The sequence below is a fragment of the Plecotus auritus genome, assembly GCF_963455305.1.
Source record: "Plecotus auritus genome assembly, chromosome: 1".
NCBI classification, from domain to species: domain Eukaryota; kingdom Metazoa; phylum Chordata; class Mammalia; order Chiroptera; family Vespertilionidae; genus Plecotus; species Plecotus auritus.
This window is the reverse complement of record NC_137770.1, coordinates 52136146-52160136: the sequence shown is the minus strand read 5'-3', so window position 1 is coordinate 52160136 and position 23991 is coordinate 52136146. Positions and strand designations below refer to the sequence as shown.

General features: G+C 41.3%; 1 protein-coding gene across 4 annotated transcripts in view; it reads left to right on the top strand.

Moving 5' to 3' along the window:
* Nucleotides 1–23991, top strand: part of LOC308246765 (gamma-secretase subunit APH-1B-like) — a 159885-nt gene that overhangs the window by 120857 nt on the left and 15037 nt on the right. For 3 of the 4 annotated variants that reach the window (XM_080665136.1, XM_080665137.1, XM_080665138.1), the window contains exons 6-8: nucleotides 8564–8734; nucleotides 17141–17211; nucleotides 18291–18413. In XM_080665136.1, coding sequence (XP_080521262.1) covers nucleotides 8564–8734; nucleotides 17141–17211; nucleotides 18291–18413 — 365 coding nt within the window. Of the gene's footprint in view, nucleotides 1–7137; nucleotides 7290–8563; nucleotides 8735–17140; nucleotides 17212–18290; nucleotides 18414–23991 lie in introns of those variants that run through there. The other variant, XM_080665139.1, reaches the window with a different exon arrangement.

Genomic DNA, 23991 nt, shown 5'->3' with positions numbered 1-23991 from the left:
TAACTACAGACCTACCAATAATTACTTTAAATGTAAATAAATTAAATGCTCCAATCAAAAGACATAGGGTGGCTGAACGGAGAAGAAAACAAGAACCATACATATGCTGCCTACAAGAGACCCAGATCAGATCAAAATATAGATACAGAAGAAAGTAAAGGGATAAAATTTTAATTTAATAAATCTTAATTGTTCAGATTATTATAATTGTTCCTCTTACCCCCCCCCATAGCTCCCCTCCACCCTCTGCCCTTACCTCCCCCCCACTGTCCTCATCCATAGGTGTACGACCTTTGTCCAGTCTCTTCCCCCACCCCCCACACCCCTTTCCCCCTGAGAATTGTCAGTCCACTCCCTTTCTATGCCCTGATTCTATTATATTCACCAGTTTATTCTGTTCATGAGGTTTTTTATTCACTTGATTTTTAGATTCACTTGTTGATAGACATGTATTTGTTGTTCATAATTTTTATCTTTACTTTTTTCTTCTTCCTCTTCTTTAAGAATACCTTTCAGCATTTCATATAATTCTGGTTTGGTGATGATGAACTCCTTTAGCTTTTTCTTATCTGTAAAGCTCTTTATTTGACCTTCAATTCTGAATGATAGCTTTGCTGGGTAGAGTAATCTTGGTTGTAGGTTCTTGCTATTCATCACATTGAATATTTCTTGCCACTCCCGTCTGGCCTGCATAGTTTCTGTTGAGAAATCAGCTGACAATTGTATGGGTGCTCCCTTGTAGGTAATTAACTGTTTTTCTCTTGCTGCTTTTAATATTCTCTCTTTGTCTTTTGCTCTTGGCATTTTAATTATGATGTGTCTTGGTGTGGTCCTCTTTGGATTCCTCTTGTTTGGGGTTCTGTGCACTTCCTGGACTTGTAAGTCTATTTCTTTCACCTGGTGGGAGAAGTTTTCAGTCATTATTTCTTCCAATAGGTTTTCAGTATCTTGCTCTCTCTCTTCTTCTGGCACCCCCATAGTTCTGATGTTGGTATGCTTAAAGTTGTCCCAGAGGCTCCTTACACTATCTTCAAATTTTTGGATTCTTTTTTCTTTTTGCTTTTCCAGTTGAGTGTTTTTTGCTTCTTTGTATTTCAATTCTTTGACTTGATTCTTGCATTCCTCTAGTCTGCTGTTAGGTCTCTGTATAATATTTTTTATTTCAGTCAGTGTATGTTTAATTGCTAGTTGGTCCTTTTTCATATCCTCGAGGGTCTCACTAAATTTATCAGCCTTTTCTAGGAAATTCTTGAAAAACCTTATAACCGTGGTTTTGAACTCTATATCCAATTGTTTGCTTTCCTCCATTTCTTTCATTTGTGATCTGTTTCTTTGTCTCCGCATTTTGGTTGCTTCCCTGAGTTGGTAGAGTAGCTTTGTGTGGTAGGTGTCCTCTAGGGCCCAGTGGCTCAGCCTCCCCAGTTAGCTGAGGTGGACACTCTTGGTGCACCCCTTTGTGGACTGTGTGCACAGCCTTGTTGTAGTTAAGTGTTGATTGTTGTTGGTATCACTGGGAGGAATTGACCTCCAGGCTAATTGGCTATGAGGATCAGCTGTGTCCACGCTGGGAGAACTTCTTTGTTGGAGACACCCTTCTGAGACAAGACTTGCAAAATTCCAAAAGCCTCTGTGCTCAGCTTGGATGGGGCGGAGTTTCAGGGCTAAGCAGACAGCCTTGGCTTCCCGTCAGCCCTGCCCTATGAAGCCCCTGGGTTTCAATGTCCCTCGGTAATCGCTGCAAGCACCTCTGAGAGAAAGCCGCCCTCGAGTTTCACCCACTGCCAGACAGTCCAGTTTCTCCCCAATGAATCTGGATTCACAGATTCTCATCCGGAACTAGAGTTTAGCGCAGTTGGGAGCTTCCGTCTCCCTCCCGCTAGAGAAAGCCAGCGGCACACTCAGCAGTCAGTCCTCTCTGTGCGCACTAGCGCATGCACCTCCAGACTTCTGCCTTTCGCGACTCCCCTGAGTTTCCATGTGCTCCTCTCTTTTCCCGACAGTCCAGATTCCCCCCGTATGAGTCTGGGTCCCCAGGGTCTCACCCGAAACTGGGGTTCAGTGCAGTCAGAACTGGAGTTCAGCGCAGTCAGGAGCTTCCGTCTCCCTCCCGCTAGAGAAAGCCAGCGGCACACTCAGCAGTCAGTCCTCTCTGTGTGCACTAGCGCATGCACCTCCAGACCTCTGCCTTTTGCGGCTCCCCTGAGTTTCTGTGTGCTCCTCTCTTTTCCCGACAGTCCAGACTCCCCCCTTACAATTCTGGGACCCCAGGGTCTCGCCTGGAACTGGGGTTCAGTGCAATCGGGAGCTTCTGTCTCCCGCTAGAGAAAGCTAGCCAGGCACTCAGCCGCCCGTCCTCTCCGCGCACGTGTCTCCATACCTCAGCCTTTTGCAGCTCCTCTGAGTCTCCGTGTGCCCCTCTCTTTCCTTCTAGTTGTAGAATTTCCACTCAGCCAGCTTTCCTGTGGTTCTGGATGATGTCTGTTCTGTCTTTTAGCTGTAGTTTTGAAATTGTTGTGCGAGGCAGCAGTTTAGGTGTTCACCTATGCCGCCATCTTGGTTTCTCTCGAAAAAAGATATTTCATGCAAATGGAAATGAGAAAAACAAAGGTTGGAGTAGCAATACTTACATTAGACAAAGTATACTTTAAAACAAAAGCTAACAAGAGACAAAGGACATTTCATATATTATAGCCAAGATATGGAAGCAACCTAAGTGTCTATCAATAGACAATTGGGTAAAGAAGATGTGGTACATATATACAATGTAATATTACTTGGCCATAAAAAAGAATAAAATCTTACCATCTGCAACAATGTGGATGGACCTAGAGGGTATTATGCTAAGTGAAATAAGTCAGACAGAGAAAGACAAATACCATACAATTTCACTTATATGTGGAATCTAAAAAACAAAGTAAACAAAAATTATAATGTTGATTGTCAATTATAATTGAAAAATAATATATATATAATAAAAGCATAATATGCTAATTAGACTGGACAGCCGAATGACATTCCAGACATCCTTCCGGACAACCTTCTAGATGAAGCCAGGGCTATGAGGGCCGAGGCAAGCCGCCACGGCTGTAAGGGCCAAGCTCCTTGCACGAATTTCGTGCATCGGGCCTCTAATTGATTTTTTTCCTCTCCCTCAATTTGTGTAGCTCATCAGTCACTAAATTTTGTTGCACAGTTCTTAAATCTCTCTTCAATTTGTCTGTTTCTCTGCAGACTCCAGCTATTTCTCTGACTCAGACCACCATCATCTCATGCCTGCAGTACGCTGAAGATGTCCTATCGGGAATCTCACTTTCCATAGCTATGCAAAAAAGATTTGACCATGTCACTTGCATGTATAAACCCAGGACTTGAGGTAAACTCTAACCTGCTGACTTTTCCAGTCTTATCTCTCATCCCTCTCCTCACATTCCTAGGACATCCTGAACTATTTTCTTTCACTGTGAGGCCTTTTCACTTGTCCTTCTATTTCTTCCCTACTTCCTAGTTTTGCTAATTTTGAAGATGAGACCTGAATGGGTGGGTGTTATTGCTATCAAAACCTCACAAGTTTGGATTAGGTGCCCTTCCCCCTTCCTGTACATTCTCATAGCACCCTATACTTGCCTGTCTGGCTTCCCCACTAGACTGTAAGCTCCATGGAGACAGGAACACATCTGTTTCATTGGTGTATTCCCAATGCCTAGCATTGTACTTGATACTTAGTAGCATCCAACATGCATTTTGAATGAATGAACAAATGATGGTTGAGTAAATATACATCTATCAGCACTGCCAGAAAACAAAGCTCAAGTGAATTCATTAGTATATTGTGAATTACTGGTAGCTATGTCAAACCCTTACTTGATAAATTGCTAAAAATGTGGTATTGTTTTTTGTCCCCTCCCCAACACACACAGCAAACTATATTTGTATCCATGGTGTGTGCTTTCCTCCTTCTCCCAGTCACCTTTTAGGGATTTAACCCACAATATCACTTAGTACCCTTATGTTTTTAGGTCTTGGGGAAAACTAATAGTAAGTTCATAAAAACTTAAGGAGAGCTGAAAGAGATTAATCAAAGAATTTATAAGCATTCTAGAGGCCCAGTGCACGAAGTTCATGCATGAAATTCATGCACGGGTAGGGTCCTCGCAGCTGCCGGCTGCTGGCCAGAGCCTCCCTTCCCCAGCTGCTGGCCTGGGGCCTTCCTTCGTTCCACGCCACCCCTGGTGGTCAGTGCATGTCATAGCAAGCAATCGAACTCCCGGTCCATTGAACTCCCTAGGGGACACTTTGCATATTAGGTTTATATATATATAGACATAGATATGCATAGCCCATGGACACAGACAATAGACAGGTGAAGGCCTGGGGTGGGGAGAGAAGGGTGGAGGGGGATTAAGGGAGAGGATGGGGGACATCTGTAATACTCTCAACAATAAAGTAAAATTTTAAAAACCTTAAGGAGTCTGCACACTATTCTTAGCCTCAATCCCTCACTTGTAAACCGAATTGAAATCAGTGTAATGTGCTTTGTAAACAGCAATGTGAGGTGCCATTATTCAGAGAAAACTTGATATAAGTTTTTCTAGTAAATAAGAATGAATTCTGAAGATGACTATTTGGTTATTTTGCCAGTTTGGTCTAGTTGCTTTCTTCTTCTGTTCCAACAGACCTCAGGTAAAGATATCTTCACAGATGGTGGGGGCGAGTGGGGGCAGACTCATTTCATTTTGCATTGCCTTCCCATTTTTTAACTGGACTTGGGAACTAAGATTGAACCGAAATATGGTCAAGATAGCATGAATACACATTTCCGTGACATACCTCTGCATGAATTGCTAACTTCCAAAGTATTTGAGTCAGGTTTAACCAAGACACATAGATCTTGGTTAAAATTGGGGTAATCAAATAATTAATCTAGTGATAAAAGACTGTCATATTCCATTGTCATGGCAGTAATTATAATTTTAAAAAGCAATAGTTGCTGTAATTGACTATTAAATTTAGCTCCACGCTTCCTGGGAGTCAGGTAAAGCCTGAGTGTGATGAGTTAGCTCTCAAAAGGTATATATGAATGTGTCAGGAGAAACAAAACTTTTTCTACCCCTGAACTCAAATAGTAAAGCATGGATCTATTAGAGATATTGAACAATGATAATGGATCAATTTTATAAAATATTCAGAAAAAAATATAGATGGCCATTTCTTGTATAAAAATCTTAATTTAAGCCAAGGCACAAGCACATTACGCTTCTGTGAAAGCATTTCTGCATGGAGCTGAAATAATGGAATTGCATTTGATAACTTTGATTCAGGATAGAACCACAAGAATCTGTCTAATGGTGAGTCATCCTACCTCTTTGAACTGTTGTCTGCACCTCAGTTTTGATAGATGCTGGATATTTCAAAATAAAGAAGTGTTCTGTGGAGTAAATGAAAAATACATATGTCTATTTTAAATGAGCAAACGCGACATTTTACTATAAAAATTAAGTACCTGCAGATGTATAATTTGAAGGCCTATTTCCAGAGGTGATCTGTAAAACATCTTCATTTAAGTCCCAACTTTTGCCTACTGGTGTTTTTCTTTTCAATGTTAATTTCCAAGAGCTTTATTCATGGTAGACATTAAAGAATGAATAGGAATGGCTAACACATATAGCACTTAATGTGCAGGCACAATCCTCAAAAGAATCCATGAGGTATTACTAATATTCCCATTAAACATGGAGAAAAATCTTAGATATGAATGATCAGAAAACATAACCTTCCGGTTTTAATGTTTAAATCTCTCAGAAATTGTTAAATTAATATAAAATAAAAAAATGTTTGTAAGTTCCACTTTTTAAATTATTTCATTAATTGAACAGGTGCTGAGGAAATAACAAAGAACCAAATAAAGCCCCTGCCCCTCCAAAAGTTTATTTTTAAGGGTGGAGACCAATGAGCAAGTAAAAACAGAGCAAGGAGATACTGCCTTACTATAGGGTGATCAGAGAATGCCTTTAAAAACAACTTTTTTTGAAGACTTGGAGTGTGGGGTTGGGAAACAAAATCAGCTGGCCAGCACAACTCTGAGAAGGACAGCATGTTCCACCACTATTTCATCCTTTTACTGTCTTTTACTTATCATCTGGGTCACCGCTATCCCAACTTGGGTTTTATGTATGAGTGATGAAGCACGAAGTTCCCGCAACTATGAAAATAAAAAATTTGCTTTAAAAAATTCCTTTATTTAGAAATGGAATCCTGTCTCTGTCGGGTACTGTTTTATTTTAGTTGATCTGCAATGTTACCCGGCTCTGACCCCAAAGCGGACTGGGGACCTCTCCTGTTAGCCTTACAGCAGCCGGCACCATTGGACAGATCTCTGTGTACGTGCAGCGAGACGTAAGGGGGGCGCTACAGCTCCGGCACTAAAGTCGCCCTCAACGCAGCTTCGGGCCCAGGTGGGCCGAAAAGGCTGGGTGAGACCGAAAGCCGGGCGCCCCGCCCGCGCCCCGTCCCCTCCGCCCCGCCCCGTCCCCTCCGCCCCGCCCCGTCCCCTCCGCCCCGCCCCGTCCCCTCCGCCCCGCCCCGTCCCCTCCGCCCCGCCCCGTCCCCTCCGCCCCGCCCCGTCCCCTCCGCCCCGCCCCGTCCCCTCCGCCCCGCCCCGTCCGCCCCGCCCCGTCCGCCCCGCCCCGCCCCGTCCCCTCCGCCCCGCCCCGTCCCCTCCGCCCCGCCCCGTCCCCTCCGCCCCGCCCCGTCCCCTCCCCTCCGCCCCGTCCCCTCCCCTCCGCCCCGCCCCGTCCCCTCCCCTCCGCCCCGCCCCGTCCCATCCCCTCCGCCCCGCGCCCCCACTGCAGCCCACCCCTTCGCCCCGCCCCAACCCCTCCGCACCCCGCCCGCGCCCCGCCCAGCCCGCGCTCCGCCCCGCCCCTCCACCCCTATGCCCCGCCCCATTACCCTCTGCCCGCGCCCCCACCCTATCGCGCCCCATCCCCCTCCGCCACGCCCCATCCCTCTCCGCCACGCCCCATCCCCGTCCGCCACGCCCCAACCCCTCCGCGCTCCGCCCCTCCGCCACACCCCAACCGCTCCGCGCTCCGCCCCTCCGCCCCGCCCCACCTGGCGCTCAGCTCAGCTGCGCCCCAAGCTCTCGCGTCTCTGCCAGGCTCCGCGGGCGCGGTCGCCATGACGGCGGCTGTGTTCTTCGGTTGCGCCTTCATTGCCTTCGGGCCGGCGCTGGCCCTCTACATCTTCACTATCGCCACGGACCCGTTGCGCATCATCTTTCTCATCGTCGGGTGAGGCGGTTGCGCTGGGAAACCCGGAACCGGGGCTCCCCTCTCCCGCGGGGGGTTCCGCCCCCAGACTTCCCCACCAAACGGCTCGACCTTGTTGGGCTTTGAAAGGGAAAAGGGTTGAGACGGGGAGAGCCGAGACCCGCTCCTCGGGACGGCTCGCCCGCCTCCGAGGTTCGGCAGGAAAGGCACTAGAGCTCCCGACCCCAGAGGGCAGGCTCTGGGGAAGGACCTCACTGTGGGTCTCAAAAACCCTGAGACTTGGCTCCTGAGTTTTTGCTTAGGGTCTGTGGGTGGGCTGTAATGAGTCGTGAAACCACTTAAATTGCATGAAAAAAAATGTGGATACGTTCAAGTATGCATCTTTTATTTTTCTGCAGAGTGGGGTCCCAAGTTAACTTCAGATTTTGTAATCCCAAAGGGGTTAAGAGCCTGGGCATCTGGTGCTTTAAAACATACCGATGCCCAACCCCTACCCCAGTTCCACTGAATGGGAATGTCTAGGGGGCGGGATTCAACCTGCACCAACACAGAAGCACCTGTCAGTGCGTCTCTTCGCCGGAGCTTGGCAAACACCGAACTCTGGCGGTGAATATGGTCACAACCCCAGTTTTCCTCTGGCAGCTCTTACTGGGGCTCCCCTCATACCCCTACAACCCTGGAGTCTCACTTGGCACCAGGAGAAACAGCCAGGCTAGGCCAGCGATGCCCACTTTTTCTGAGTCTCTTCACCTCTCACCACTGTATTGAGAGTGCTGCATCACATCATCGTTTAAAAAGCGATAGAGATTGGGCAGAGAGTTTGTAAAGCTTGTTATAATCATTAGAATCCACAGGAATGTTGCAGAAACCAGGCCTGGGAAACTGATCTAGATCAGAGTGCAGATTTTCAACTTCTGGGTTTTATACCAACCACTCTATTAACAGAGATATAGACATTTTTTTTCTGGGAAAGACATATTTGCATATCAATGAGCAAAGCATTAATTGGGAAGAATAACAGATATTTCCAGCTAGACAGTGCTTGGCAGATAGTCTGCAGAAGTACTTAATAAATAGCAGGGTCACTGAAAAAGAGTGATAGTTAGGAAAAATCCTAAATTCCTTTTGGTTCACATGTTCATCTCAACAGAGGAAATGCACCGCTGACCCACTGATTAAGAACAATGGATCCAGAGCATCACTTTACGAGCACTTTATTTTTTTAAAAAAAAATAATTCTGTACTTATGCTTACGTGTGACTTCCCTCTCCCCCCCTCCCCCGCCCTAATTTCAGAGCTTTCTTCTGGTTGATATCTCTACTGCTTTCCTCCCTTGTCTGGTTCATGGCAAGAACCATTACTGACAACAGAGATGGACCAATAGAGAAATACCTGCTGATCTTTGGAGTGTTAGTCTCAGTCCTTATCCAAGAAATGTTTCGGTTTGCATATTATAGACTTTTAAAGTAAGTTAAACATTTGTTTACCTTTTTTCCCAGTTAATTTGAATTATGATTTAGTGATTTGAAACATTAATGCCGTGTGGTATTTGAAGATCCATGCCTTCCTGCATAGTTTGTAGCCAAAGGATTAGAACATTTCTAACCTGAAAATATTGAGTATTTTAGCTTGTGGATACTCCTTCCTTCATTCACTCATTCAAAAAATATTTTTTGAGAATTTACTTAATGCCATGCATTTTTCTAGGCACTGGGAATAATACATCACGATTAAAAGACAGTTTCTGTCCTCGTGGAGGTTGTATTATAGTGGAAAGAGACAGGCAACAAATGAATGAATAAGAAAATTCATTGTATATTAGAAGATAACTGCTATGAAGAAAAATAAGCTAGAGAAATAGTCATTGAAACAACAACAAAAACTGTTTCACCTTAGAATTTATACCAGCTTCCCTTTGCCACCAACTAAAATAATTCTTATAGAGATTATGCCTACCATTATTTTGATTGTATTAGGGAAAATAAGGGTTCATTTTGTGATAGTTCATGTGATTTCATATCTGTAATAGAAAAACACATTTGAAAAAAAAAGCTATGGGTATGAGTTCCCTTTAGGGAACTTTAGGCCAGAAAGTAGGTCATCTAGGATTCATGAGGCCCTCACATGAAACCACTGATTTGAAACACAGCTTGACTTAGAATCATGTTTTCTTTCAGGCAGTCATGAGATTGGCTTTGATTCTGTAGTAAGATTTAGTAGAATGATAAATGTACTCTTTCCCTTTTGACACATGAGATAGTTAAGCCACTCCATGAATTTCATGGATGTAACCAAGACAGAACCTCAACAGTATCTCTTATAATAACTTCTGGTAATTTGTTCTTGCCAATATGCTAAGCTTTCAATATTGTTTACTTGTTGCTTTAAATAACAGATATTGAAATTTAATAATGAAGCAATTTAAATTACAAATTGAAAACCATGAAGCCATTGATTACAAGCAAAAGTCATATCTTAGAAAAGGTTTAAATATTAAATTTCCACTAGTTCATGGAAATATTAAAAAGCAACCAACAACTGTCAAGGATAAAATTTAAGTTTCCACAGGAATACATTATCCTTAACAGATCAACATTAATCTGTTGTTGTATGGCCCATTTTAACAATAGAATATTATTAAGGTAATCAAAATCTCCCTCTTTCTGTCCTCTGCCCTACTCAAGAAACATACAGTCAAATGAAATCTCTGTCACCTGGTGATTATCTCTTTCACAGCTAAATGTTCCTCATTTCTTCACCTAGTCCTCAGAATACATGTCTGTGGCTTCCAAACCCTTTCCGGTCCCTGTTCTCTTATGTCAGTGGACATGTCCCTTTTTGTCAGTGCCTGGAGCTTACCTGTGCTCAGGACCCAGCAGAGCACCCTGTGTGATCACAGTAGTGTGGAGGCCAGTGGCCTTTCCTCTTTGACTGGGCACCGTTCTCTTAAGAATTCAGCGTCAAAGGCTGCTCTGGGTTTCCTGTCAGCAACATCTTTGGCTCATGTTGGTTTTGCATTTTACATATGATGATTCTAATGTTGAAGCAAAACTTTGAGTAGATTTTCACAGTTTAAGGCATGGATTTAGTAACCCTTTAGGACTTAGGGTATCTTCTTATTTCTTCACAGTTCCCATCTGAAATGCAACTCTTTTTTTAAAAACAAATATGTTTTTATTGGTTTCAGAGAGAGGAAGGGTGAGGGAGAGAGAGATAGAAACATCAATGATGAGAGAGAATCATTGATTGGCTGCCTCCTGCACGCCCCACACTGGGGATCGAGCCCATAACCCGGGCATGTGCCCTGACCAGGAATCAAACTGTGACCTCCTGGTTCATAGATAAATGCTTCAAACAGTGAGCCACACCAGCCAGGCTGACATGCAACTCTTTATTGGTACTAACCTGTGGTTCCAAAGGGCTACCCACTGAACATTGGTTGACATTTTTAATGAGGGTAGTGAGGGAATAGGGCCACATGCAGAAGGAATTACGGCTGTCAATCTGCAGGCTCTCATGCCAGCAAGTTCAGAGAAGCCTCTTTGGCCTTCCAGAAAAAGCATGTTTACTGCTCCAAAAGGACCTTTGGAAATTTGCAAATAAGATATTAGAACAAATCTGTATTAATAGGAGCCTTTGGAATGCATCTTTAGCAAGCCTTTGGAATTTTATACAATATCTTCCTAGAAGATTTTAGAAATGTTGTATGTTATGTAGTTATGTGTTAAAACAAGTTTGAGAATTACTGTTATACTTTTTTCATGGCTAACATTTATATAGATGCATTTAAATCCTTCTCTTATGCTACACTATCTTCAAATATAGGAACTTTGGCTTAATCAATATTTTAAGTATTCCATTGCCAAAGTGCATTTTGAACATTTAAATTTAAAGTACGTCCTCAAATTTTTGTTATCTGAGGTTGATGCCAAGATGAAAATGTGGAATTTGCACCAGTATTTTTTTTCCATTTATGGACTTGAATCAAAATATTTATCATTGCAGTCTACCTCAGTTTCCTTTATGGTCAGGTCTTCAGATCAGTACTTCATCTTGAGTGAATGAATTCTAACTTTCAGCCTAGCAAAGAGTTGCACTGTGAAAACTGGCTACAAGTGGCAGCGCTTTCTATCTTAATTTCTTTTTAAAAATCCAGGTTATGGTCCTGTACATTGCCTAAAACCTACATTCAAATTTTTCTTGGCTTGGATTGAAGCTTTTGTAGTTTAATTAAATTTTGTCTTATAATGCTAATACCACAAATATTTGGTAATTTGAGAAAATTTTTCATTTATAAAATAAGAATCATTGCTATAATTTCTTAAGAGGCATATTTTTAAAAATTTCTACAATGATGTATTTAATTTATATGCATATTCCTTTGTATTGTCCCTCTCTTACACACACATACAAAAAAAAAAAAAGAATCAGAACAAAGGAGAAAGATGGAATGATTTATCAGTAGTTTTTCAAAGTTTATATTTTAAAAATCGGGCTTTTTCTTTTTTGTTCTTGGAAACTATAATAAATGAAAACAAAGAATTTTCCACTTCAGTACGATGGTCATAATAAGAACATTGTCCCTTACTTACATCATCAGTCTTGTGTTTTGTCAGGAACACGGAAACGGGTGGTGTTTTGTACTTTCTCACTTCCTAATCTTAACATGGAGAATTATCAGTGCCATAGACCTTTCCTCCCACAAACTTGTAATATAGAATGAAGAAGTTTATTAATTTCTGAGTTTATATATTTAATATATTTGGGGTAGTACTTTGCTATTCCAGATAGCAAAAATCTTTTATTCATTACTGAGCAATTTATATAAAACAAAAATCCTCCAAAATTTATTGATTTTTTTATACCATTACTAAAGGCCAGTTGCACGAAGATTGGTGCAAGAATAGGCCTTTCTTCCCCTGGCTGCCAGCACCGGTTTTCCTCCGGCACCCGGGACCCAGGCCTTTGCTCCACCTGGAGTCTTCACTCCTGCTAGAGCCTTCAGTGTTCACTCGGGCCAGATCCTTCAGTCTTCACTCCGGCCGGAGCACCACTCCTGTAGCTCCCTCCGCCCCCCCTCCCCCTCATAGCAGGCATCCTGCTCCGCCCAGCCACTCCGGGCCTGTATATGCAAATTAACCCACCATATTTGTTGGGTTAATTTGCATACCCACTCCTGATTGGCTGGTGGATGTTGTGGAGGTATGGTCAATTTGCATATTTCTCTTTTATTAGTGTAGATATTCATTTGTTGATGGAGAGTATTACTGCTATGTTTCTAAGCTTTAATTGGCCTTTAATAACATTCCTGTGACACGTAAGCTTGTTGTTTAGGAAAATTGGACATTTTAGTTGGTTACTGCTCCCGAGAAAGAGGTTGACAGTCATTGACTCATGATCCTACCAAATGGAGAATGAAATGGCAAATTGTTTCTTTTGAGTCTAGAAAAACAAAAGACTCTTTTTCATTCTGCTTATTACTATTTTGGTTGACCTCTGCATTACCTTTAATTTAATGATATTTATAGTAAATATAACTTAACTACCCTTTGAGTCAGGATCATTGTCACAGAGATTCTAGCCAACAAGGGTTAGTAATAATGACCATAGTGGAACCAACCAGCCACACCTTGCATTCCTAGCACATTTGTGTGGGGAGTAGGGAAAGTTTGTGAATTGTCCACAACAGAAGCACAGATGTGCTTCTAAGGATCATTTCTTATTAAGCAATTTTCTAATCTCTCATTCAGGTATTCATTTAGTTTCTTTTTTTTTAAATTTAATAAATCTTTATTGTTCAGATTATTACAATTGTTCCTCTTTTTTCCCCCCATAGTTCCCCTACACCCGGTTCCCACCCCACCCTCTGCCCTTACCTCCCCCCCACTGTCTTCATCCATAGGTGTATGATTTTTGTCCAGTCTCTTCCCACACCCCCCAAACCACTTTCCCCCCGAGAATTGTCAGTCCACTCCCTTTCTATGCCCTGATTCTATTATATTCACCAGTTTATTCTGTTCATCAGGTTTTTTATTCACTTGATTTTTAGATTCACTTGTTGATAGATATGTATTTGTTGTTCATAATTTTTATCTTTACTTTTTCTTCTTCTTCCTCTTCTTAAAGAATACCCTTCAGCATTTCATATAATACTGGTTTGGTGTTGATGAACTCCTTTAGCTTTTTCTTATCTGTGAAGCTCTTTATCTGCCCTTCAATTCTGAATGATAGCTTTGCTGGGTAGAGTAATCTTGGTTGTAGGTTCTTGCTATTCATCACTTGGAATATTTCTTGCTATTCCCGTCTGGCCTGCATAGTTTCTGTTTAGAAATCAGCTGACAGTCGTATGGGTGCTCCCTTGTAGGTAATTAATTGTTTTTCTCTTGCTGCTTTTAATATTCTCTCTTTGTCTTTTACTCTTGGCATTTTAATTATGATGTGTCTTGGTGTGGTCCTCTTTGGGTTCCTTTTGTTTGGGGTTCTGTGCACATCTGGACTTGTAAGTCTATTTCTTTCACCAGGTGGGGGAAGTTTTCTGTCATTATTTCTTCAAATAGGTTTTCAGTATCTTGCTCTCTCTCTTCTTCTGGCACCCCCATAATTCAGATGTTGGTATGCTTGAAGTTGTCCCAGAGGTTCCTTACACTATCTTCAAATTTTTGGATTCTTTTTTCTTTTTGCTTTCCCGGTTGAGTGTTTTTTACTTCTTTGTATTTCAACTCTTTGACTTGATTCTTGCGTTCCTGTAGTCTGCTGTTAGGTCTCTGTATAATATTTTTTATTTCAGTCAGTGTATGTTTAATTGCTAGTTGGTCCTTTTTCATATCCTCGAGGGTCTCGCTAAATTTATCAGCCTTTTCTAGGAAATTCTTGAAAAACCTTATAACCGTGGTTTTGAACTCTATATCCAGTTGTTTGCTTTCCTCCATTTCTTTCATCTGTCATCTGTTTCTTTGTCTCCGCATTTTGGCTGCTTCCCTGAGTTGGTAGAGTAGCTTTGTGTGGTAGGTGTCCTCTAGGGCCCAGTGGCTCAGCCTCCCCAGTTACCTGAGGTGGAAACTCTTGATGCACCCCTTTGTGGACTGTGTGCACAGCCTTGTTGTAGTTAAGTCTTGATTGTTGTTGGTATCACTGGGAGGAATTGACCTCCAGGCCAATTGGCTGTGAGGATCAGCTGTGTCTACACTGGGAGAACTTCTGTGCTGGATACAGCTTTATGAGACAAGACATGCAAAATTGCAAAAGCCTCTGTGCTCAGCTTGGATGGGGTGGAGTTTCAGGGCAGAGCAGACAGCCTTTGCTTTCTGTCAGCCCTGCCCTATGAGGCCCCTGGGTCTCAGTGTCCCTTGGTAATCGCTGCAAGCACCTCTGAGAGAAAGCCGCCCTCGAGTTTTGCCCGCTGCCAGACAGTCCAGTTTCTCCCCGAATGAATCTGGATTCACAGATTCTTGCCCAGAACTGGAGTTCAGCGCAGTCGAGAGCTTCCATCTCCCTCCTGCTTGAGAAAGCCAGCCGCACACTCAGCAGTCAGTCCTCTCCTCGCGCTCGCCTCCAGACCTCTGCCTTCCGCAGCTCCCCTGAGTCTCAGTGTGCTTTTCTCTTTTCCTGACAGTCCAGATTCCCCCCGAATGAGTATGGGTTCCCAGAGTCTCGCCTGGAACTGGAGTTCAGCGCAGTTGGGGGTTTCTGTCTCCCTCCTGCTTGAGAAAGCCAGCCACGCACTCAGCTGCCAGTCCTCTCCATGCTCGTGTCTCCCTACCTCAGCCTTTTGCAGCTCCTCTGAGTCTCAATGTGCTTTCCTCTTTCCTTCTAGTTGTAGAATTTCCACTCAGCCAGCTTTCCTGTGGTTCTGGATGGTGTCCATTTTGTCTTTTAGTTGTAGTTTTGAAATTGTTGTGCAAGGCAGCAGTTTAGGTGTTTACCTATGCCGCCATCTTTGTTTCTCCCATTTAGTTTCTTTTTTGATGGTAGCATTCTCTTCTTCTCTGATTATTTTTCCCCTGAAGCCTGTTTGGGGGGCAGGGGGGATATGAATCAAATATGTAAATGTTTTAGAATCAGACAACCATATAATTAAATACCCATATAGGGGTTTAGACCATCATTATTGTAGATTTAAGAGAAAGAAGAGATAGTGATTACCAGTCATTGGTAAAGATGGGTTCTTTGAGAAATTTCTGCCTGAACTAGACTGTGAAGGTCGAATACAATTGAGGTTCTATAGAGTGGAAACTAGAAGGGAGGGTGGCAGAATAAGTATAGCCAGGTGGAAGATATAACAAAGTACCAATACAGTGGGATTGAAGATATATCTCTCTGGGAAAAGGAAAAAATTCAGTGACAGCCCTGGATGGTGTGGCTGAGTTGGTTGAGCATCCTCCTGTGCACTAAGTCACCGGTTCCAATTTCCGGTCAGGGCACATGTCTGGATATCTGGCTCACTTACCAGTAGGGGGCATGCAGGAGGCAGCTGATTGATGATTCTCTCTCACTGATATTTCTCTCTCCCTCTCCCTCTTTTTCTAAAAAAAAAAAAAATTTAACAAAAAACATTTAAAAAGTTCAGAGTGGTAAATGCCATAGGATATATATATTCTCAAATTAAATTGCTTAATAGGATCATATAGATTAAATTGATTAATAGGATCATATAGATTTCAAGTGTACATTTCTGTGATTCAAGATCTGTATATTGTCCTATCTGTCCACCACCCAAAGTCAAATCATTTTCTGTCCCCCTTAGCCTCCTGTCCCCCCCATTCCCCCTTTCCTCTGGCAACCACCACAGTGCTATTTGTGTCTACGAGTTTCAGTTTTATATCCCACATATGAGTGAAATCATATGGTTCTTAGCTTTCTCTGAATGACTTATTTCACTTAGCATACTATTCTCAAGGTTTGTCTATGCTGTCACAAATGGCAGTATTTCATCTTTTCTTATGGCTGAGTAGTATTCCATTGTGCATATGTACCACATCTTCTTTATCCTGTCATCTATCAAAGGACACTTTGGTTGTCTCTATGTCTTGGCCACCATGAATAATGCTGCAATGAACTTAGGGGTGCATATATCTTTGGGAATACATGTTTTCGAGTTTTTCGGGTATATACCCAGGAGAGGGATTGCTAGGTCATATGGTAACTCGACTCTTAATTTTTTGAGGAATCACCAGACTGTTTTCCATAGTGGCCGTACCAGTTTACACCGCTCACTCCTGAAGTAGTGCTCACTCCCTGTTCCTCCCAGCCGAAGGAATTGCCGGCTACTACAGCTACTGCTACTGCTACTGCGGGTTTCCTCCCCTCTTCTGGCCAAGCAGGCTGCGGCCACGAGCTCCCCACTGCAGGGTGCATCCATCTGAGCTCTTCTCCCTTCTCGCCTTCCCATTTGTTCCTGTTTGCCCACCTTTACATGCTTCAAGGTGTGCATCTTGCAGGCATGCCTCTATATTGAGCAGAGAGGCCTTTGTTGAATTATAGTTGATCAACTTGTTAAAGTTTCAGGGGGAGAGACCAAGGTCCTCTCTCACACCGCCACTCCTCTGATCACCACAGGATATTGAACTAAGTACTTACTAATCTCAGGAAGTAGTCAGAAGTACTGCTTTTTTCCTGATGTCTTGTTTACTTATATTTTTCTTATTTTTCTCTTTTATGTGAAAATTATATAAAAGGTAAAAGTGGGTTGGAAATTTTGGTTGATTTTAGGTAATTGCCAATTTGCTGGGTTTTTGTTTAAATGGATTTTGGATTTAGAGTATAGCCTTATCAAAAGCTTTATTAAGTGTCTGGATTTTGAAGTATCTCATGTATTTTCCTGATATACTACTTTTTCTTTAAAAAAAAAAATTATCTGTGTGGTTTTATTTTAGGAAAGCCAATGAGGGTTTGAAGACTATTAATCCAGATGAGCCAGCACCTTCTATGCGACTGCTGGCCTATGGTAAGTTAGAATTGCATAGTGTCGTTAAAAAAGAAATAAAATTTGGCATGAAAGCCATTTTTGTCTTTTACATCTTTGTGGATATAGTGTTTTATTGCTGTCTGGTCTCTTGGTGTATATTGTTTATTTTTCTAGCTTTTCAGGGCCCTTATGTAAAGGGGGAAATGATTGCAGGTGACGTTTATCTGTGTGTCCATTAAATATTAGCCAGGTTTGAAAGTTAAGTTTTGAACACTCTAGTTAACTAACAATTTCTAAATGAGGTTACTGTTACCTTCTCTGGGTGGTTACCATGACTTTAGCTGTACTAGGAGGACTCATTATATTGCTATAGTTAATACCTCTGCATATTTTTTAGAATTATGTTGTGTGTGTGTTTTTTGGGGGGTGGGGGCTTGTTAATCCTCACATGAGGATATTTTTTCCATTGCTTTTCAGAGAGAGTGAAAGTGTGTGTGGCGGGGTTGGGGGGAGGAGAGAGAGAAAGAGAGAGAGACATAGATGTGAGAGAGACACATCGACTGGTTGCGTCCTGCACACACCCTGATTGGGGTGGGGAGCATACAGCAACCCAGGTACATGCCCTTGACCAGGAATCGAACCTGCAGCCTTTGGTGCTCCGGTCGATGTTCTAACCTCTGAGCCACACTAGCCAGGGCTAGAATTATGTTTTTAAAATTGGATCTAGGTCTGTAAGTTGAATCAGCCAGTTTGGCCCAGGGATCACTTCTTACACTGCAGTCACACTTCAAGTACAGTTCCTAGTTCTAAGCCATCAAACTTAGACTCTGTTATAAACTAAAGCCAGAGATTCAGCATCGTATCATTCCCTATTTCACCTATTGCTTCTCTCTAGATCTTTTTCATTTCTCTGCTACATCCCACTATTCATTCCCTTTCCTCTTCTCACTCGATTCATCATTTAGCCAAGCACCTGCCTCTTCTGAGCCAGCTTTCCACTGTTTCCCCAATAGCATGTGCACCTTCCCCCTTCCACAAAATAGTATTTCTCAGTCCTTGGAAATTTGAAGACAAATCTTAGCGTGAACGGGTTTAACGATGTTTTTCTTCCTCTTTAGTTTCTGGCCTGGGCTTTGGAATCATGAGTGGAGTATTTTCCTTTGTGAACACCCTGTCTGACTCCCTGGGGCCAGGCACAGTGGGCATTCATGGAGACTCTCCCTACTTCTTCCTGAATTCAGGTATGAACCTGTGTACCTGGTAGCTATGAATGTTTAAGCTTCTGGTCTAATTGATCATCCTATTGGAGTTCCCTGGCTTAGGAATTCAAGTGAATAGAAATTTATGTTCTATTTTCTAAAGGCAAAATACTGTTAGATACCATAAAGCAAAGGATAGGAAATTAAAAACTTTGAGATCACACAAAGAATTTGTATGCATACATGGGTAACCCATGGACACAGTCAATAGGGTGGTGAAGGCCTGGGGTGGGCTAGAACTAGAACATTAGCAGGGACTCATCACTCCTTCCTCGCAGGTAACCTGATTCTGAGTTATTAATTTCCTAGTTTAATCAGGTTTGAAAGTCTAACATGTATACATGTTTTGTTTTGAAAGTTTTACCTTCATGTATGAATCTGAAAGAAAATGAATGTTTCGTTTTCCTACTTTTGAACATTTAAAAATAAATCATATTGTATTTTTAAAAAGAAATTGAGAGGAAAAGTGATAATAGGTGAGTTGATTTTTAAAGATGCAGTATAAAAGGACCAACTCATTTCAAGGAGCTTTTTTATCCACAAGATAAAAATTGTCATCATGATGCAGTGATCACATTTGAGAGTTGGTAATGTACATAATTAACATAAGATTTCTCCTAAATTTCACAAGAAGAATCTTTTAAAGGTACTTTTAAAAGAACTCACCATATGTTTTTTTTTATCTGTACAAGTTATATAATAGAAATAACATTTCACACATTTTTCAAATTAAATCATTATTTCTTGTCTACACTGAGGTAATTTCTATCCTCAAGGGAGTTACCTTTATAGGAAAAACAAGACTAAAAAAATGATTAAGCATTTCAATATAGTTTAATAATAGAAAAGTTATACAGGGTATGACCAAATTACAAAGAATATTGCTGCAGAAGTTTAGAGACATTCTGCATGTTGTAGTGATCCCCAAACCCACTGGATACTTGTTCACCATTTCGATTCAGGCCTGGGCATCTTGTGTCTTGATTACTATCATCAACCTCCACTTTCCATGTGAATCCATCCTGTATGCAGCCACCAAACTATATAAAAATGTGTAATGGTTTCCCAAGGTTTGCAGAATAAAGTCAAGGCCCTTTGCATCTGGCTACATGATGAGGATGGGAAAGTGGATTAATGGGCCATACTTATTTAGTGGTGCTTCCAACACAGCAAATGATCTTTTTAAAAACATTCCATAATTAGAATATTTTTAATGATTATAGTACCGAGTGTCAGTTTCTTAGAGTAAATATAGTATTAATAGCTAAAGTATGTTAGATTCTAATATACTAGTAAAGGAACAAAACATAATCAGGAGAGGGTGTTACTGCAACAGTTTTCTGTGTTTTCTTAAATTGGCCTGTTATAATGCTATACCAACAACCTTTGGATATGAAAGTGTTCTCCTAATGGAACTTAGTTTTCTGCCTCCTTTTGTCACTAGAGGGTGCTAATTCACTTTAGTGAGCTAGGCTGTTTTCCTGGGACTAGCTTTCAGCAATTCTTTTGGGAAAAGGTAAAAGAAACATGCTAGCAATTTGAGGATTGTATTTCTATAAATTCACAGAAATTTATAAAAAAAAGAAAATATTTGTCTGGCTGGCATGGCTCAGTGGTTGAGCGTCGACCTATGAACTAGGAGGTCACGATTCGATTCTTGGTGAGGATACATAGACGAGTTGCAGGTTCGATCCCCAGTGTGGGGCGTGCAGGAGGCAGCCGATCAATGATTCTCTCTCATCATTGATGTTTCTCTCTCTCTCTCCCGCTCCCGTCCTCTCTGAAATCAATGAAGATACATATTTTTTAAAAAAGAAAAGATTTTAATGTCTAAGTTTATGGTGGCAGGCTGACCTGCTGTGAATATGGACCTGTAGAGTGAAAGAACAGCTGTTACTTTATCATGTGCAAGAGTTTCTTATTTATTATAACATTGTTCTTTGTAGCATAAACTTTGAGTTATACATTTAAGAAATTGCCTTTTATCGTATTTTAAAATAACTCCTAATTTGTATATATTTGTTTGTTATTTATGATTGCCATTGTTACCATTTATTTAGGCATGAGCTCATTTTGAATTTTTCAGTTAAATCTATAAGTTTATATGTTGTTTAATATATTCCATTAAAAATAAGGAATATGGGGGCCATTAATTAGTATACCTATATTAGTGTAAGATATAGATTATATGATAGCTGTATGTGCATAGGTTTTCATGTTACAGGTAGGTATAGTTTATAAATAGCACATATATATATAAGTTCTTTTTTATTTGTAATTGTGTAGTAGGCTAGCATTAACTTGGTAATGCTGTATAGAGGCAAAAGTATGGGAATTTGAGTCCTAAGCTCAAGTCTTATCCTGGCTCATTAATTTCCTATTCTGAACAAGTCCATTTGATCATTTCAAAAGTAATTATTAAACACTTTTATTCAATAGGAGTTATACCAAGTCATGAAAATACAGCTCAGTAAATGTAGCATGGAATAAGGACAAAGTTCATTAAAGTAAAGTGTGATAAACACTATGATGAGGAAGATGTATAAGCACACAGAACACAAACTAACCCACGCTCAGATGCTATTGTACTTCTTTGTAGTACTGACTGCAGTTGTATTAATTGGTCAACTGTGTAGTTATTTGTTTAGGTCTTTCTCTCTGACCAGATGCTAAGGACTGTCTGTCTTGTTCACTGCAGTATCCTCAGCACCCTGTGGAATATTTTGTTTTTAGGAGGACCCATAAATATTTATTTTATTCTTTAACTTCATTTTTAAAAATATTTTTATTGATTTCAGAGGGGAAGGAAGAGGGAGAGAGAGAGATAGAAACATCAGTGATGAGAGAGAATAATTGATCGGCTGCCTCCTGCATGCCCCACACTGAGGATGGAGCCTGCAACCTGGGTATGCACCCTTGGCTGGAATCGAACCTGGGACTCTTTAGTCCACAGGCCAGTTCTTTATCCACTGAGCCAAACCAACTAGGGCTATCTTTACTGTTGAAAGTATTACCGATGTCCCCTTTTTTGTCCATTGATCCCTTCTAGCCCATTTCTGCTCTCCTCCCCAGGCCTTCACCACACTAGGCACAGCTTATGGAGGAAATGATATTTGAGTAGAGAATTAATGGATGAATAAAGTCATGCACTGGGGACTATGTTCTGAGAAATGTGTTGCTAGGCAGTTTTGTCCTTGTGTGAATGTCACAGATTGTACTTACACAAACCTAGATGGTGTAGCCTGCTGCACACCTACACTATATGGTATAGCCTATTGCTCTTTGGCTACAAGCCTGTGCAGCATGTTACTGTACAAAACAGCAAGAGATTAAATCAAGCACAAGAGAAAATGATACAATCAGGAGACACGGTAAACATGAGAGGTCTGAGGCTGCTGCTGACGCAACATGGCACAGAAAGATCACCAAGCCTTTCTGTAGAAGAAATCAGTATGGTCCGACCACATGTGGAATATTGTGTTCAGTTCCAAGCATTGTATTTAACAGGAATACTGAAGAACTAAAATTGGTATAGGACATTGTCAGTTCAGTGAACGATCTGGAAGCTGTGTCGTACGGGGTATGATTAAAGGAAGGAGGAATATTGAGCTTGAAGAAAAATGAAAGTGTGAGAAATGTGGGAGATTCCATTTTTGTTCCAATTTCTCTGTAATAGAATTATACAGACACATCCTTGCCTGGCCTCATGGTGGCCAGAATGTACTTCCCTGCCCCTGACTTTGAGCTCACGCATGTGACTTGTATTAGCCGATTAGTGGATGTGATGTAAGTCAGAGGCTTAAAAAGCACTTGTATGGTTGGCCTGCCCTCTGGGGCTCTGGTCATGTGCCATGAGAACATGCCCCACATAGTCAGTGCCCATGTAACCTGGACCCCAGAATGAACATATATAGAGCAGACCTGGGCCCAGCATGCAGTGAGGAGCCAAACCCAGCAGCCTGCAGCAGAGCTGCCCAGCAGAACCCAGCCTTAATTAGTCAACTTCAGACCAGTGAGCAGGAGAATAAATCCTTGCTGTTGTAACCCAGTGAGTTTTCTCATTTATTCACTTTCACAATATTTTAAAGTATAAGCTCTCCAATGTGGCAGTTTATTAAATGTTTAGATTTTTATTTTATTTTTTATTGAATTTATTGGTGTGACGTGGGTTCACAAAACCATACAGGTCTCAAATCTACAACTCAACAAAACATCATCTGCACACTGCATCGTATGCCCATCACCCAAAGCAAAGTCTCTTTCTATCCCCTTTTATCGCCCCTTTGCACACCTCCACCTACCTCCAACCCATTTTCCCTCTGGCTATCACCACACTGTTGTATGTGTCTGGGTGTTACATATATGTTTTTAAATCCCTTCACTTTCTTTCATCCAGCCTCCCCGTCCCCAACTCTCTTTCCTCTGACAGCTGTCAGTCTATTCCATGTATCCATGCCTCTGTTTCTATTTTGTTTGTCAATTTATTTATTATTATTTTATAGATTCCACATATAAGTGAGATCAGATGATACTTGTCTTTCTCTGACTGGCTTATTTCACTTAGCATAATAATCTCCAGATCCATCCATGCTTTAGCAAAAAGTAAGATTTCCTTCTTTTTTTACAACCAAGCAGTATTCCATGGTATAAATGTACCACAGCTTTTTTATCCACTCATCTACTGATGGGCACTTGGGCTGTTTCCAGATCTTGGCTATTGTAAATAATGCTGCAGTGAACATAGAGGAGCATATGTTCTTTCAAATTAGAGTTCCAAGTTTCTTTTGATATATTCCCAGAAGTGGATTATTGGGTCAAAAGGCAGTTCTGTTTTTAATATTTTGAGGAAACTCCATACTGATTTCCACAGTGGCTGCACCAGTCTGCATTTCTACCAACAGTGCACTGAGGGTTCCCTTTTCCTTACAGACTTGCCAGCACTTTTGTTGATTTGTTGATAGCCATTTTGACAGATGTGAGGTGATATCTCATTATGGTTTTAATTTGCATCTCTCTGATGATTAGTGATGTTAAGCATTTTTTCATATGTCTATTGGCCACCTGTATGTCCTCTTTGGAGAAGTGTCTGTGCAGATCCTTTGCCCATATTTTAATTGGGTTGTTTGTCTTCTTGGTGTTGAGTTTTATAAGTTCTTTATAAATTTTGGATATTAACCCCTTAACAGATGTATCATTGACAGATATGTTCTCTCATTCGGTGAGTTCCCTTTTCATTTTGTGGATGGGTGGCTGTCTTTTTGCTGTGCAAAAGCTTTTTAGTTTGATTTGGTCCTACTTGCTTATTTTTTCTCTTGCCCAAGGAGACATAACAGTAATAAATGTTTAGATTTTTAAATGAAAGCTCCTTATAAGCAAGACTATCTCAAATAACTACATTACCAACTGCAAAGTGGTAGAAAAAATATAGCATCTATTAATCACATGGAGAAAATGATAGGCTACAGAGATTAATCTGCAATTTTTACCCTTTTCTGAATTTATTAGAATGTTAATCCTATATAATAAAAGGTTAATAGCAAATTGACCAAACGGTCTGGAA